The 16,307-nt window shown below is 43.1% G+C and overlaps 1 protein-coding gene across 1 annotated transcript in view; it reads left to right on the top strand.

Annotated features, from left to right (window-relative positions):
• The first annotated feature begins 1,429 nt into the window (after nucleotides 1-1,429).
• Nucleotides 1,430-16,307, top strand: part of mmut (methylmalonyl CoA mutase) — a 39,565-nt gene continuing 24,687 nt past the window's right edge. Inside the window, exon 1 of the mRNA XM_060851491.1 lies at nucleotides 1,430-1,809. Within this exon, the coding sequence (XP_060707474.1) occupies nucleotides 1,458-1,809 (352 nt within the window). The 5' untranslated portion in view covers nucleotides 1,430-1,457. The remainder of the gene's footprint in view (nucleotides 1,810-16,307) is intronic.

Raw genomic sequence — 16,307 nt, 5'->3', positions numbered from 1 at the left:
GGAGGGATATGGGCCAGGCGCTGGCAGAGACTAGATTGAGTTGAGATATCTGGTTGGCATGGACGGGTTGGACCGAAGTGTCTGTTTCCATGATTTACTCTATGACTCTAAAACTGTGACTGACAAAGTCAAAAAATGGAGGTTTGATTGCTGCCTGATTATCCTCCCATTATCAATTTATTGAAAGTTCAGAGAATAGAATCTCAGTTATATGAATTAAGTCAATATTCCTTGGAACCTACTGGAAGTCGTTTGCATTAACCAGCGTCTTCAGAAACCATGCCAAATATAATTCTATGTGAATTGTCCAGTTACAGCTTCCATTTTTCTTCTTAAATTTAACTGTCTTTATCCTTTAACTGCCTGATTTTCTCTCTGGCTTTGTCTGAATGGGGTCTAGAATTGAAGAAGAATTAGTTTAATTCATAGGTGTCAATTAGTGTGTTTTGAGAAGATTTGTAGCTTAGGTTGAGGTTCTGGATGTATAGAGAAAACAAGCAAAACTTATGTCATTTACAAAATACTTTGCAAGAACTGTAACAAACACTACATTGGACAAACTGGTGGAAAACTAGCTACCAGGATACATGAATATCAACGAGCCACAAAAAGACATGACCCACTCTCACTATTATCTTTACATACGGATGAGGAAGAACACCATTTTAATTGGAACAACACATCCATCCTAGGACAAGCCAATCAGAGACATGCACAAGAATTCACCCGCCAGTCGCAGTAATGTATATCAGCCTCAAGCATGTTTAACATGTCTAGTTTCTCAATCAATCTTTTCACTCAAGCACCTTTTCTGGAAGTGATTTTATTGCTGTCCTTATTTCCAGGTACCCAACACTCTATGGGTGAAAACATTTCTCCTTAAATCCCCTCTAAACCTCTGGCCCTTTACCTGAAGTCTATGTTTCCTGGTTATTGACAAATCTCTACCAGGATGGAAAATTCATTCCTAACTATGCCCCTGATAACTTTGTATACCTCGATTAAGACCCCCTCAGCCTTCTCTGCTCCAAGAAAAAACAACCCTAGTCTCTCAATATTTAAGATCTTCAGCCCAGGTCAACATTCTGGCGAATCTTTCTCTGCACCGTCTATCGTGCATCACATATAGTACGGTGGCCAGTTTATACATGATACATATGTATAATTTTAACACCAAAACTAGACAATATTCCTGGTCTGACCTAATCAACCTCTATTCAGCTTCACAATGACCTCCTAGCTCTATCATCCTGCGCCTGCACCAAACAATAAGGACATTGCTTGACTTTTCAACACAGCCAGTTCCCTTGCTCTGCGACAACTTGTCATTCATATGCCCCACGTGTTCATTGGCTGAAGGAGGAATGACCGTTGTGATCATGTGACCGTGTGGGCTGTGATTGGTTCCTGGATTCCTCACCCACTCTCGGCCGGCGGGACCTGTTCCCCTTGGCGACATGTTGCGAGGGTGGCGAGTCTGTCGTTTATGGAGGCTGTGGTCCTCCGTTGAGGTGGTGCCTTACCGCGGCCGGCACGGACTGCACCCCGAATGGGTCGCTTTGGCCGAGAAGCAGCTGAAGGGCAAAAAAGCTGAAGATCTGATATGGAAAACGCCGGAAGGAATCGCCATCAAGCCCGTTTATACCAGTCGGGACACGGCGGATCTACCCGAGGAGCTGCCGGGCAAGTGGCCTTACACCCGGGGTCCCTACCCCACCATGTACACCTATAGGCCGTGGACCATCCGGCAGTATGCCGGCTTCAGCACGGTCGAGGAGAGTAACCGCTTTTACCGGGATAACATCAAAGGTCAGCTTGGCCCTCCCCGCGGGGGTGATCACAGCACCGGGAAGGGGCGATGCGAGATTTGCGGAGTTACCGGGCAGGGAGTGTGCGGGGGTTACTGGCCCATTAGGCAAGGACTGTCTGGGGGTTACCGGATCACCGGGCAGGGGCTGTGCGGGGGTTACCGGGTCACCGGGCAAGGGCGGGGGTTCAGATGTAAACATTGGATATCGTCATCTATCCGACTGTGACGTCACTCGGCTGGGAGTCCTGGCTGTGGTGTGTAGCCTGCACCCAGACTCTAACTAAATCCGGCTAGTTTCCAAATGCACCCCAACCTTCTGCCCTGTTCTTAACATCTAGCTATTTTTATTCTAAGCACTTCACAATTGCAGTACCTACAAAGACATACGTTGTGCATATGGGAAACACTTGAAAGTTATATGAAATATTTTCACTCCAATCTATCCAGTTTAATGTTGTAGTAGCTTAATCTGAGTAGAGAGTTAAAATCACACGACACCAGGTTATAGTCCAACAGGTTTAATTGGAAGCACACTAGCTTTCGAAGCAACACTCCTTCATCAGGTGGTAGTGGAGGGCTCAATCCTAACACAGAATTTATAGCAAAAATTTACAGTGTGATGTAACTGAAATTATACATTGATTGTCTGTTAAGCCTTTCATCTGTTAGAATACAGTGATAGTTTCACTTCTTTCATGTGTAAATCACAAAACCTTTTTTTAAAAAAGTTGAAGGTGTTGGCCCCCGCGTTCTCTGTCTATGCCATGATGTTTAGATTGAGTCTAATCTAAAAAGTGAGATAATGGAGTTTTACATAAATTCATGCAGTTTTTGAGCAAAGTACAATGTAACCCTGCAAGTACAAATTCACCCCACAAAATATGTGTGCATGTGGGTCTTTGTCTCTCTGTGTGTGTCTCTTTGTCTGTCTGGGTTGGGGATTGAGTGTGAGAAAGTGTATGTGTGTGTGTAGTGAGTGCAGAATGTCTTAAGTCTGTGAGGGGGTGCATGTGTGGGTGTGTCCATGTGTATGTGTGTGTGTGTGTGTGTGTGTGTGTATAGTGCAATGGTGGTCACCTGTAATGTGACATGAACCCAAGGTCCCGGTTGAGGCCCTCCCTATGGGTGCCGAACTTAGCTATCAGCCTCTGCTCAGCCACTTTTCTCTGCTGCCTGTCCCGAAGTTCACCTTGGAGGATGGTCACCCGAACGTCCGAGGCTGAATGTCCTGGACCACTGAAGTGTTCCCCAATTGAGAGGGAACCCTCCCATCTGTTGATTGGTGTGCAATGCCCATTCATCCGTTGTCATAGCCTTTGCTCAGTTTCCCCAATGTACCATGCCTCCGGGCATCCTTGCCTGCAACGTATAAGATAGACAGGGTTGGCTGAGTCACATGAGTACCTGCCATGTACAAGGTGGGAGGTGTCCCCACACGTAATGGTGGTATCTATGTCCAAACTCTGATATGTCTTGCAGCGCTTACTGTGACAGGGTTCTAGGAGTTGTCCTGAGAGCCAGGCAGCTTGCTACGAACAACGATCTGTTTGAGGTTTGGCGGTTGTTTAAAGGCAAGTAGTGGAGGTGTGGGAAAGGTCTTGGTGAGGTGCTCATCCTCATTGATGATGTGTTGCAGGTTACGAAGAACATGGCGTAATTCTTCAGCTCCTGGGAAATACTGAACAACATTGTAACTCCATTGTGTCACCTGATATTCCTTTCTAATATTGGCAATGTCTCTGTTATTGACGAAATGTTAATGCCTTACTTGTTCAGCTAATGCTTAAGGACCCCCCGACCTCACTACTGCAAGTTCTACCAAACAAGATATCCCATTAGCTGCTTCCCATTTTCACATACTGCAGAGACAGTCTGATTCCCCAGTTGTGTATTCATTGATTATTCTAGCTTGCAACTTCCTGTCAATAGACAGTAGGTGCAGAAGGAGGCCACATGTCTCTTCGAGCTGGCACCACCATTCATTATGATCATGGCTGATCATCCACACTCCATATCCTGTTCCTGCCTTACCCTCATATCCCTTGATTCCATTACCTTTAAGAGCTCTGTTCATTTCTTTCTTGAAAGACTTGGCCTCCACTGTCTTCTGGGGCAGACCATTCCATACTGCTCTCTGGGTGAAGAAGTTTCTCCTAAACTCTGTTCTAAATGGCCTGCTCCTTATTTTTAAACTGTGTCCTCTGGTTCTGGACTCATCCATCAGTGGAAACATGCTTCCTGCCTCCAGAGTGTCCAATCCTTCTAATAATTTTATATGCCTCAATGAGATCCCTTCTCATTCTTTTAAACTCAAGTGTATACAAGCCCAGTTGCTCAAATCTTTCAACATATGAGAGTCCCGCCATTCTGGGAATTGGCCTCTTGAACCTACGCTGCACTCCCTCAATAACCAGAATGTCCTTTGTCAAATTTGAAGACCAATACTGCACACACTACTCCAGATGTGGTCTCACCAGGGCCCTGTACAGCTGCAGAAGGACCTCTTTGCTCCTATACTCAATTCCTCTTGTTATGAAGGCCTGCATAACTTTAGCTTTCTTCACTACCTGTTGCACTTGCTTGCATGCTTGATTAGATTAGATTACTTACAGTGTGGAAACAGGCCCTTGGGCCCAACAAGTCCACACCGACCCGCCAAAGCGCAACCCACCCATTCCCCTACATTTACCCCTTTACCTAACACTACGGGCAATTTAGCATGGTCAATTCACCTGACCCGCACATCTTTGGACTGTGGGAGGAAACCGGAGCACCCGGAGGAAACCCACGCAGACATGGGGAGATTGTGCAAACTCCACACAGTCAGTCGCCTGAGTCAGGAATTGAACCCGGATCTCTGGCGCTGTGAGGCAGCAGCGCTAACCACTGTGCCGCCCATGCTTGCTTTCATTGACTGATGTACAAGAACACCTAGATCTCGTCGTACTTCCCCTTTACCTAACTTGACTCCATTTAGAAAGTAATCTGCCTTCCTGTTCTTGCCACTACACATTTATCCACATTAAACTGTATCTGCCATGTATCCGTCATTCCAAAAGGGACCCGTTTATCACTACTCATTGCTTCCTGTCAATCAGCCAATTTTCAATCCAAGTCAGTACCTTTCCCCCAATACCATGTGCCCTGTCAGATTCTGGGTAATCCAAGATGGAGGACAGGAAAGATTTCTGGCTGTAAGAGCTGCTCCATTTTTTTTTGAGGTATTTTAGGTGTTGGAGGTGATTTCCTCGAATTCCAGGAGCAGCAATTACTGTTTTATATGCTGTTGCATTGTTTTGGAACTTTGGGGGGAAAAAAAAGTCAAAACAACAGCAATTTAAAAGGGAGAAGGCAGACAAAGGAAGCACATGGTGAGGACAGTGCAGCGGAGAGAGAGAAAGAGAAAACCTGCACAGTTACCGCCTTTGCTGTTTGAATTCGTGTATCGCTGGACATCGGAGTGCATCTGGGAAAATTAACAAACAGTGAAATTCACAACTAATCTTGGACACACTGTTGAGCCAAGTTCACAGCACAGAATCAGATAAGTTAATTGTTTTAAGTCTGTCCAATAGAAAGGCTGCAGTTGTGGGTACAGTGGATTCTTTCTTGATTATATGTTTTTGGAGATAAGCCTCTTGATTAAACTTCAAATATAAGTCATAGCTATGATTTTAACCTGGGGCAATGTTTGTAGAGGAATAAGACAGTGTTATTTTCTGGGTCTGTAGATTGTGAAGGAACAAAAATGGCCTTTGCAGTGATATGTACTTCTTGTCAGATGTGGGAGTTTAAAGAGAGTTTAAGGGTTACTGCGGATTATATCTGCCATAAATGCTGTTGGATGCAAACCTTATCAGATCGTGTGGATCGGTTGGAGAGACAGTTAGAAGCGATGAGGAATTTGCAACAGCTACAGTATGTGATGGATGGCAGTTATAGAAAGAGGGGAAAGTCTCAGATACAGTCACATAGATGGGTTAACTCCGGGAAAGGTAAGAGTGGTAGGCAGCTAGAGCAGGAGTCTTTTGTGGATATACCCATTTCAAACAGGTATGCTGTTTTGGAAAATGTAGGGGGTGATAGATTCTCAGGGGAACGTAGTACGAACAGCCAAGTTTCTGGTATTGGGACTGGCTCTAATGCAATGAGGGGTATGTCGGCTTCCAAGAGATCAATTGTGTTAGGGGATTCTGTAGTCCGAGGTACAGACAGACGTTTCTGTGGCCAGCAGAGAAAAAGCAGAATGGTGTGTTGTTTCCCTGGTCCCAGGATCAAGGATGTCTGAGAGGGTGCAGAATGTTCTCACGGGGGAGAGGGGCCAGCAGGAGGTCATTGTCCACATTGGAACCAATGACATTGGAAGAGAAAAGGTTGAGACTCTGAAGGGAGATTACAGAGTTAGGTAGAATTTTAAAAAGGAGGTCCTCAAGGGTAGTAATATCTGGATTACTCCCAGTGCTATGAGCTAGTGAGGGCAGGAATAGGAGGATAGAGCAGATGAATGCATGGCTGAGGAGCTGGTGTATGGGAGAAGGATTCACATTTTTGGATCACTGGAATTTCTTTTGGGGTAGAAGTACCTGCACAAGAAGGACGGATTCTACCTAAATTGGAAGGGGACTAATATGCTGGCAGGGAAATTTGCTCGGGAGGATTTAAACTAGTAAGGTAGGGTGGGACCCAGGGAGATAGTGAGGAAAGAGATCGATCGGAGACTGGTAAGCTGAGAAAGGAAGTGAATCAAACAGTCAGGGCAGGTAGGGACAAGGTAGGACTAATAAATTAAACTGCATTTATTTCAATGCAAGGGGCCTAACAGGGAAGGCAGATGAACTCAGGTCATGGTTAGGAACATGGGACTGGGATATCATAGCAATTACAGAAACATGGCTCAGGGATGGGCAGGACTGGCAGCTTAATGTTCCAGGATACAAATGCTACAGGGAGGATAGAAAGGGAGGCAAAAGAGGATGGGGAGTGGCATTTTTGATAAGGGGTAGCATTACAGCTGTGCTAAGGGAAGATATTCCCGGAAATACATCCAGGGAAGTTATTTGGATGGAACTGAGAAATAAGAAAGGGATGATCACCTATTGGGATTGTATTACAGACCCCCAATAGTCAGAGAGAAATTGAGAAACAAACTTGTTAGGAGATCTCAGCTATCTGTAAGAATAATACGGTGGTTATGGTAGGGGATTTTAACTTTCCAAACATCAACTGGGACTGCCATAGTGTTAAAGGTTTAGATGGAGAAGAATTTATTAAGTGTGTACAAGACCATTTTCTGATTCAATATGTGGATGTACCTACTAGAGAAGGTGCAAAACCTGACCAACACTTGGGAAATAAGGCAGGGCAGGTGACTGAGGTGTCTGTGGGGGAGCACTTTGGGCCCAGTGACCATAATTCTATTCGTTATAAAATAGTGATGGAAAAGGATAGACCAGATCTAAAAGTTGAAGTTCTAAATTGGAGAAAGGCCAATTTTGACGGTATTGGGCAAGAACTTTCGAAAACTGATTGGAGGCAGATGTTCGCAGGTAAAGGGATGGCTAGAAAATGGGAAGCTTTTAGAAATGAGATAACAAGAATCCAGCGAAAGTATATTCCTGTCAGGGTGAAAGGGAAGGCTAGTAACTATAGGGAATGCTGGATGACTAAAGAAATTGAGGGTTTGGTTAAGAAAAAGAAGGAAGTATATGTCAGGTACAGACATGACAGATCGAGTGAATCCTTAGAGTATAAAGAAAGTAGGAGTATACTTAAGAGGGAAACCTGGAGGGCAAAACGGGGACATGAGATAGCTTTGGCAAATAGAATTAAGGAGAATCCAAAGGGGTTTTACAAATATATTAAGGACAAAAGGGTAACTAGGGAGAGAATAGGGCCCCTCAAAGATCAGCAAGGTTGCCTTTGTATGGAGCCACAGAAAATGGGGGAGATACTAAATGAATATTTTGCATCAGTACTTACTGTGGAAAAGGATATGGAAGATATAGACTGAAGGGAAATAGATGGTGACATCTTGCAAAATGTTCAGGTTACAGAGAAGGAAGTGCTGAATGTCTTGAAACAGTTAAGGTGGATAAATCCCAGGTCCTGATCAGATGTATCCAAGAACTCTGTGGGAAGCTAGAGAAGTGACTGCTGGGCCTTTTGCTGAGATAGTTGTATCATTGATAGTCAGAGGTGAGGTGCCAGAAGATTGGGGGTTGGCAAACATGGTGCCACTGTTTAAGAAGGGTGGTAAGGACAAGCCAGGGAACTTTAGACCATTGAGCCTGACCTTGGTGGTGGCAAGTTGTTGGAGGGAATCCTGAGGGACAGGATGTACATGTGTTTGGAAAGGCAAGGACTGATTCGGGATAATCAACATGGCTTTGTGTGTGGGAAATCATATCTCACAAACTTGATTGAGTTTTTGATGAAGTAACAAAGAAGACTGATGAGGGCAGAGTGGTAGATGTGATCTATATGGACTTCAGTAAGGCGTTCGACAAAGTTCCCCATGGACAACTGGTTAGCAAGGTTAGATCTCACGGAATAAAGGGAGAACTAGCCATTTGGATACAGAACTAGCTCAAAGGTAGAAGACAGAAGGTGGTGGTGGAGGGTTGTTTTTCAGACTGGAGGCCTGTGACCAGTGGAGTGCCACAAGGATCAGTGCTGGGCCCTCTACTTTTTGTCATTTACATAAATGATTTGGATGCGAGCATAACAGGTGCAGTTAGTAAGTTTGCAGATGACACCAAAATTGGAGGTGTAGTGGACAGCACAGAAGGTTACCTCCGCTTACAATAAGATCTGGACCAGATGGGCCAATGGGCTGAGAAGTGGCAGATGAAGTTTAATTCGTATAAATGCGAGGTGCTGAATTTTGGGAAAGCAAATCTTAGCAGGACTTATACACTTAATGGTAAGGTCTTAGGGAGTGTTGCTGTACAAAGAGACCTTCGTGTGCAGGTTCATAGCTCCTTGAAAGTGGAGTCGCAGGTAGATAGGATCATGAAGAAGGCATTTGGTATGCTTTCCTTTATTGGTCAGAGTACTGAGTACAGGAGTTGGAAGGTCATGTTGCGGCTGTACAGGACATTTTTTAGGCCACTCTTGGAATATTGCGTGCAATTCTGGTCTCTTTCCTATTGGAAAGATGTTGTGAAACTTGAAAGGGTTCAGAAAAGATTTACAAGGATGTTGCCAGGGTTGGAGGATCTGAGCTATAGGGAGAGGCTGAACAGGCTGGGGCTGTTTTCCCTGGAGCGTCGGAGGCTGAGGGGTGACCTTACAGAGGTTTACAAAATTATGAGGGGCGTGGGTAGGATAAATAGGCGAAGTCTTTTCCCTGGGGTTGTGGAGTCCAGAACTAGAGGGCATAGGTTTAGGGTGAGAGGGGAAAGATATAAAAGAGACCTCAGGAGCAACGTTTTCACGCAGAGGGTGGTACATGTATGAAATGAGCTGCCAGAGGATGTGGTGGAGGCTGTTACAGTTGCAGCATTTAACAGGCATTTGGATGGGTATATGAATAGGAAGGGTTTGGAGCAATATGGGCCGGGTGTTGGCACGTGGGACCAGATTGGGTTGGGATATCTGGTTGGCATAGACAGGTTGAACCGAAGGGTCTGTTTCCATGCTGTACATCTCTATGACTCTATACCTCTATCACATTCCATTCTAACTGTGCATCTCTCTTCACAATGTAATAGGTCAACATTTTTTTCAACCTATCTGCCGTGCATCTTCCTTCAGTGGTTACTGTGCTTTCCCATGCTATAGTTGGACAGGGCTTTAATGAGACCATGATTTGATTATTGTGTGCAGTTTTGGTATTCAGATTTAAGGAAGGATACAACATCATTAGAGGACGCGCAGGGACCTGGTATAGGTTGTCTTGTGAATAGAGTTGAAATAAATTGAGTCTCTCCTATAGAGTTCAGAAGATTGAGTTGATGTCAGTAAAAGGTACAAGATTCTGAATGGATTGACACAGATAGGATTGATGGTATTCCTTTTGGTCGTTGGAGCATCTAGAAAATGATTTCTCAGGGTAAGGGGTTTGCAATGAGGACAAATTTCTTCACTTTAAGGGTGCACATTTTTGAAGCGCTGTACCTCAGATTCGTGAATACTCCATCATTGGATATGTTTAAGGCTGAGAGCAACAGACTTTTGCTCTTCAAATGTAGGGAACAGCCAGGACAGTAGAATTGAATCCAAGGATCAGGCAGTATTGTATTTAATAGTGGAGTATACCTGAAGACCAAGATTGTCTATTTGTCCTTCATTCTGACTGTTCCTAACACTTTAGCTACACTCAATCTGACAAATGCTGTGTTTATTATCTTCTAAATAATATTCTCTGCTGGATTCCTTTTTTTAAGTCAACTTGGTCTTTCACTGATCTTCTGTTAGTCTTAAATGTTTCTTGTTTACCATTTCCATAGATGATTTAGAGTTGGGGATCAAGAGTTGTGTGTCAAAGTTTGCAGATGATACTAAAATGAGTAGTAGAGCAAAGTGTGCAGAGGACACAGTCTGCAGAGGGATATAGTTACATTAATTGAGTGGACAAGAGTCTGGCAGATGGAGTACAATGTTGGTAAGTGTGAGGTCATCCATTTTGGTAAGAATAACAGTAAAATAGATTATTACTTACCTGATAAATTACAGTATGCTGCTGTGTAGAGGGACCTGGGCGAACCTTGTGCATGAACCACAAGAAAATTTGTTTGCAGTTGCAGCAGGTAATTACGAAGACAATTGGAATATTGTCCTTCATTGCTAGAGGGATGGAGTTTAATAAAAGGGAGATTATTCTATAGCTGTATAGGGTGCTGGTGAGGCTGAGGTTATGAGAAATGATGTATTGGCACCGGATGGAGTGCAACGGAGGTTCACTAGAATTGAGAGGTTTGGTTTGAGGACAGATTCAGCAGACTTTACTCATTGGAATTTAGAAGAATGAGGGGGCATGTTATAGAAACACAAAAATTATGAAAGTAATAGATAAGATAGAAGCAGGGAAGTTGTTTCCACTGGCAGGTGAAATGAGAACTAGGGGGCATAACCTCAAAATAAGGGGGAAACAGATGTAAGACTGAGTTGATTTGATTAGATTCCCTATAGTGTGGAAACAGGCCCTTCGGCCCAACCGGTCCACACCGACACTCAGAGTAATCCACCCAAACCCGTTTCCCTAACACTATGGGCAATTTAGCATGGCCAATTCACCTGACCTGCACATCTTTGGATTGTGGGAGGAAACCGGAGCACCCAGAGGAAACCCATGCAGACACTGGGAGAATGTGCAAACTCCACAGACGGTTGCCCGAGGCTGGAATTGAACCTGGGACCCTGGTCTGTGAGGCAGCAGTGCTAACTACTGTGCCACAGTGCCAAAGGGTTGTGAATCTGTGGAATTCCCTGTCCAATGAAGCAGTTGATATTAGCTTGTGAATGCTTTTAAAGCAAAGATAAATCTATGGACAGTAAAGAAATTAAGGACTGGTGAGCAGGCAGGTAGGTGGAGCTGAGTCCAAGAAAAGATCAACTGTGATCTTATTGAATGGCAGGACCACATGGCTTACTCCTTTCTCCTATTTATTATGTTCTTATGTTCTCAGTAGTGCTCTGTGTCTGTGATCTGAAAAATCAGGGAGATAGTCATAGATCTCTACGACATGGAAGTAGACCCTTCAGTCCAACTCATCCATGTCAACCAGATATCCTAAATTAATCTAGTCCCATTTGCTAGAATTTAGCCCATATCCCTTTAAACGTTTCCTATTCATAAACCCATCCAGATGCTTTTTAAATGTTGTAATTCTACCATGCGCTTCCATTGGCAGCTCATTCTATATACACACCACCCTCTGTGTGAAAAGGTTGCCCCTTGGGCCCCTTTTAAATCTTTCCCCTCACCTTAAACCTATGCTAATTTGGACTCCACTAACCTTGGGAAAAGGCCTCGGCTATTCACTCTATCCATGCCCCTCATGATTTTATAAACTTCTATAAGGTCACCCCTCAGTCTTTGACGCTCCAGGGAAAATAACCCCAGCCTACTCAGCCTCTCCCTACAGCTCAAATTCTCCAACCTGGCAACATCCTTATAATTTTTTTTTCTGAACCTTTTCTGAACTTAGTTGTATTAGTACAATATCAGTCTTTAGTGATTTGCTTTTACTATGATTGCCAGTGCCCAGAAACAGTCAAAATTTAAATTGCAATAAAACAGCTTGTATCATTCAGGAAACAATAGTTGAAGTTTGTGTATTATAGGTGAACAAATAATATTACATAATTAAAATTTCAGTTTGTCATATTTTAAGCACTTTGTGAAAGTGCTATTTATTTTCTGAACATAGGTTTTAGTGAGGCTCTTCATATTTCTTATGATAGAAGCCTCTGAAGCACCCCTTATTCCCCTCACATATTGTAATTAACCACAAATGATCCTCTTGTTAACATCCTCTTTTCCTAAACTCCTCTTCTATACTCACTCACTCACTCACTGTCCCTATCTTTCTGTCTGGCCCCCTTTCCTCTTTTTGGTATTTTTGTAAACTTGAGACTAGTGGCACAGTAAAGTTCGTAGCTATCATTAACTTTCTGGTTCAAATATCCTGATTTATCCTGCAATCGGCAGTGACAAAGTCACAGTATGGGCCTCTAACTGTGTGAAATCAGTCGGTAAACAACCCAGGCTCACTCAAACTCAATGCTGGAAGTGTTTTCAAATGTTTAAGAACAATTTGGGCCATTGAGAATTAGTCTGGTGGGTCTAGAGCTACTCGATTGGATTTGAGTAGTCTCCTCACTAATAGCACCATGGCTGCTCAGTGCAGAGACAGGTCATGACCATGTTAATGTTTCTGTGACCCAATCAGAAGATTTAGAAACTCCTGTTTTCACTTCTTTCACCTGTACAGAGCATGGGCCAGATCTTGCTGGAAACAATTAATGTTGATAACATAAACTGTAAGTAATAATCAAATCAACTAGCAATTTGAGATATCATTGTTATCATAAAACTCGACAAATTGTTGAGAGGAGTTGTGAAGTAGGACTGCATTTGTTAATTTTCATGCATACGTGAGCTGACATAGTTTTATTATAGTGAAGAGTATAACCAACTTGTCTTGGTTATTGACAGTTCCAAGCTTTACGTAAAACATTACAACGTACATCCTACAGTTCCCACACTTCCTTGTCCAAGTGTTTTCGCACAGTTTTAACAGCATTGTATTCCACCCAAGGCTGAAAGTGTGACTCTTACACTTCTGGCCTGTCTTCATACATTCGCTTTTACAAAATGGTTGAAAATTTAACCCTTTAATTGAAACTGATTCAAACTCTTCACCATAAATAATGGAACATAAGTCAATTTGTCTTATCACATGGCCCCATTTTTCCATCCATAAAAAGTCATGCTTTTGTATATACTTAATGTAAAAATTGAATCCCTTTTCAGTCATAGCAAGCAAATTCTCACTAATAGCCTCAATTTCCTTCCTCACAAAAGCCTGTCTTACTTGTTGGTACTTTATACCTTGTGAAGGGAGTTAAATTGGTCATTGAGACTGTGTTGGGAAGATGTACAGAAATTTAGAAGATGCTAAAAACAATGACTGCAGATGCTGGAAACCAGATTCTGGATTAGTGGTGCTGGAAGAGCATAGCAGTTCAGGCAGCATCCAAGGAGCAGCTCCTTGGATGCTGCCTGAACTGCTGTGCTCTTCCACACCACTAATCCAGAAATTTAGAAGATGTCTATCCTTTGTATCAAATACCGATGACATCCCAATAAGGTGACCAACCATACCCAGGCAAGCAGTTCATTTTAATGGCATCTCAGTTGACAGAACATAGAACAGTACAACACAGTACAGGCCCTTCAGTCTTCAATGTTCTGCTGACCTTTTATCTTACTCGAAGATCAAACAAAGCTACATACCCTTCATTTTGCTACCAACCATGTGCCTCTCCAAGTGTCATTTAAATGTCCCTAATGTATCTGACTCTACTCCCACTGCTGAGAATGCATTCCATACACCCACCATTCTGTGTAAAGAACCTACCTCTGACATCTCCCCTAAACCTTCCTCTAATCACCTTAAAATTATGCCCCCTCATGAAAGCCATTTCCGCTATGGGAAAATGTCTCTGGCTACCCACTCTATCTGTGCCTCTCATCCCTCTTCATTCTAATGAGAAAAGCCCTAGCTCCATCAAACATTTTTCTTAAGACATGCCTTCTAGTCCAAACAGGATCTTCTACACACACTCTGAAGCTTCCAAATTCTTCCTATAATGAGATGGCCAGAACTGAACACAATATTCCAAGTGTGGTCTAACCAAGGCTATATAGTCCTGCAGCTTAACCTCATGGCTCTTAAACTCAATCCCCTGTTAATGAAAGCCATCAGACCATTCACCTTTTTAAAAAGCCTATCAACTTGGGTGGCAGCTTTGAGAGATGCATAGACATGGATCCCAAGATGCCTCTGTTCTCCACAGTGCCAAGAATCCTGCCTTTAACCCTGTAACCTGTAATCTGCATTCAAATTTGACCTAAAATGAATGACTTCACATTTTACCAGATTGAACTCCATTTGCCACTTCTCAGCCCAGCTCTGCATCCTGTCAATGTCCCATTGCAACCTACAACAGCCCTGCACACTATCCCCAACTCCATTAGCCTTTGTGTCATCAGCAAACTTACCAACCCACCCTTCCATTTCCTCATCCAAGTCATTTATAAAAATCACAAAAAGCAGAGGTCCCAGAACAGGTCCCTGCAGAACACCAGTAGTCGCTGAGCTCCAGGCTGAATATTTTCCATCTGCTACCACCCTCTGTGTTTTGTGGGCCAAGCCAATTATGTGGAGAGAGTGAGGTCTGCAGATGCTGGAGATCAGAGCTGAAAATGTGTTGCTGGAAAAGCGCAGCAGGCCAGGCAGCAGCCAAGGAACAGGAGATTCGACGTTTCGGTCATAAGCTTCGGGAAGAAGGGCTTATGCCCGAAACGTCGAATCTCCTGTTCCTCGGATGCTGTCTGACCTGCTGCGCTTTTCCAGCAACACAATCTCAAGCCAATTATGTATCTGGATAGGCAAATTTCCCTGTGTCCCATGTCTCCTTACTTTCTGAATGAGCCTATCATGGGGAGTAAATGTGCTCCCCCCATACTTCAGTTCACCTCTGATGAAGAGTCACCTGGACTCAAAACTTTAGCTTCACCTCTCTTCATGGATGCTGTCGGATCCGCTGTAATCTCCAGCATTTTTGTTTTCAGAACCGGTAGATATGATTTTGCAATTGAGCAACATTTATTGGATAATCCTGAATTCCTGCAGGAATTACACTGACAACCAATTTCTCAGTGTGGAATATTTGCATGTACTGTAAGCTACTATTAATTCACAGAGCCTTGTTCTTTTGAATATGTGCATACACTGCACCTGTTTTGACTTAACAAAATAGGTAATAGTCATTCACCAATTTTATTTTCGCAGGGCAATGTCCTGACTAATCAGAGTTAACCGGCTTGATTTAAAACATAAACAAACTCTGGCTGGCTGTCAGATCATAGATATTAGAATCCCTGCAGTGTGAAAACAGGCTCTTTGGCCCAGCAGGTCCACACTGACCCTCTGAAGAGTAATCCTCCCACGCCCATTTCCCTACATTTAACTCGTGACTAATGTACGTTACTTGCATCTCTGAACACTATGGGCAATTTAGCATGGCCAGGTCTCACAGTCTGCACATCTTTGGATTATGGGAGGAAACCAGAGTACCCAGAAGAAACCCATGCAGGCACTGGGAGAATGTGTAACCTACACACAGACAGTCCCCTGAGTCTGGAATTAAACCTCAATCCCTGGCACTGTGAAGCAGCAGTGCTAACCACTGAGACACCATGCCGCCTGTTAATGGGTGCATTCTCCATGATAACACTTCAGCTAGTTAGATTTCACTTGTCAATCAAACAGATATTCCTCTTTTACAGTATGACTGTTGGTTTTCCTCTTGAATTTGTATTCTTGCAAAATGTTCTTGATGAATGCAGGATGAAAAACTTCACATTGTGCCCATTTTTCAGTAATATTGTGTTATCTGTATTGTGCATGCGTCTGTTTTCTTAATTAAATTCTTCCCTATATCGCAGGGTCTGCAATCTTTTCTGCAATTTGGAGTTTCTTAACTCCATCCAAACGGATTCTACTTCATTTTCTAAATTAATTTTCTTTCTTTCTACTGTCTTTGTGCATCTTTCTTTCTAACATATCCCTTTTTCCATTTCCATTTTCCTAACCATTCTAAAAGTTAAACTTCCTGGAATATTTAGTTCCTAACTTGAGTCATTCTGCACACACAAGATACTCTGCTGCAGCAAAACATAATCCATGTTATCAGTTTAATTGTTATAAATGTCCTTTTTTTTAATTGCTTTCATTAAGTCTTAATACTGTGATACTTTTGATGT

The sequence above is a fragment of the Hemiscyllium ocellatum genome, chromosome 3 (assembly GCF_020745735.1).
Source record: "Hemiscyllium ocellatum isolate sHemOce1 chromosome 3, sHemOce1.pat.X.cur, whole genome shotgun sequence".
Classification (NCBI taxonomy): domain Eukaryota; kingdom Metazoa; phylum Chordata; class Chondrichthyes; order Orectolobiformes; family Hemiscylliidae; genus Hemiscyllium; species Hemiscyllium ocellatum.
This window is presented reverse-complemented; position numbering and strand designations above follow the sequence as displayed.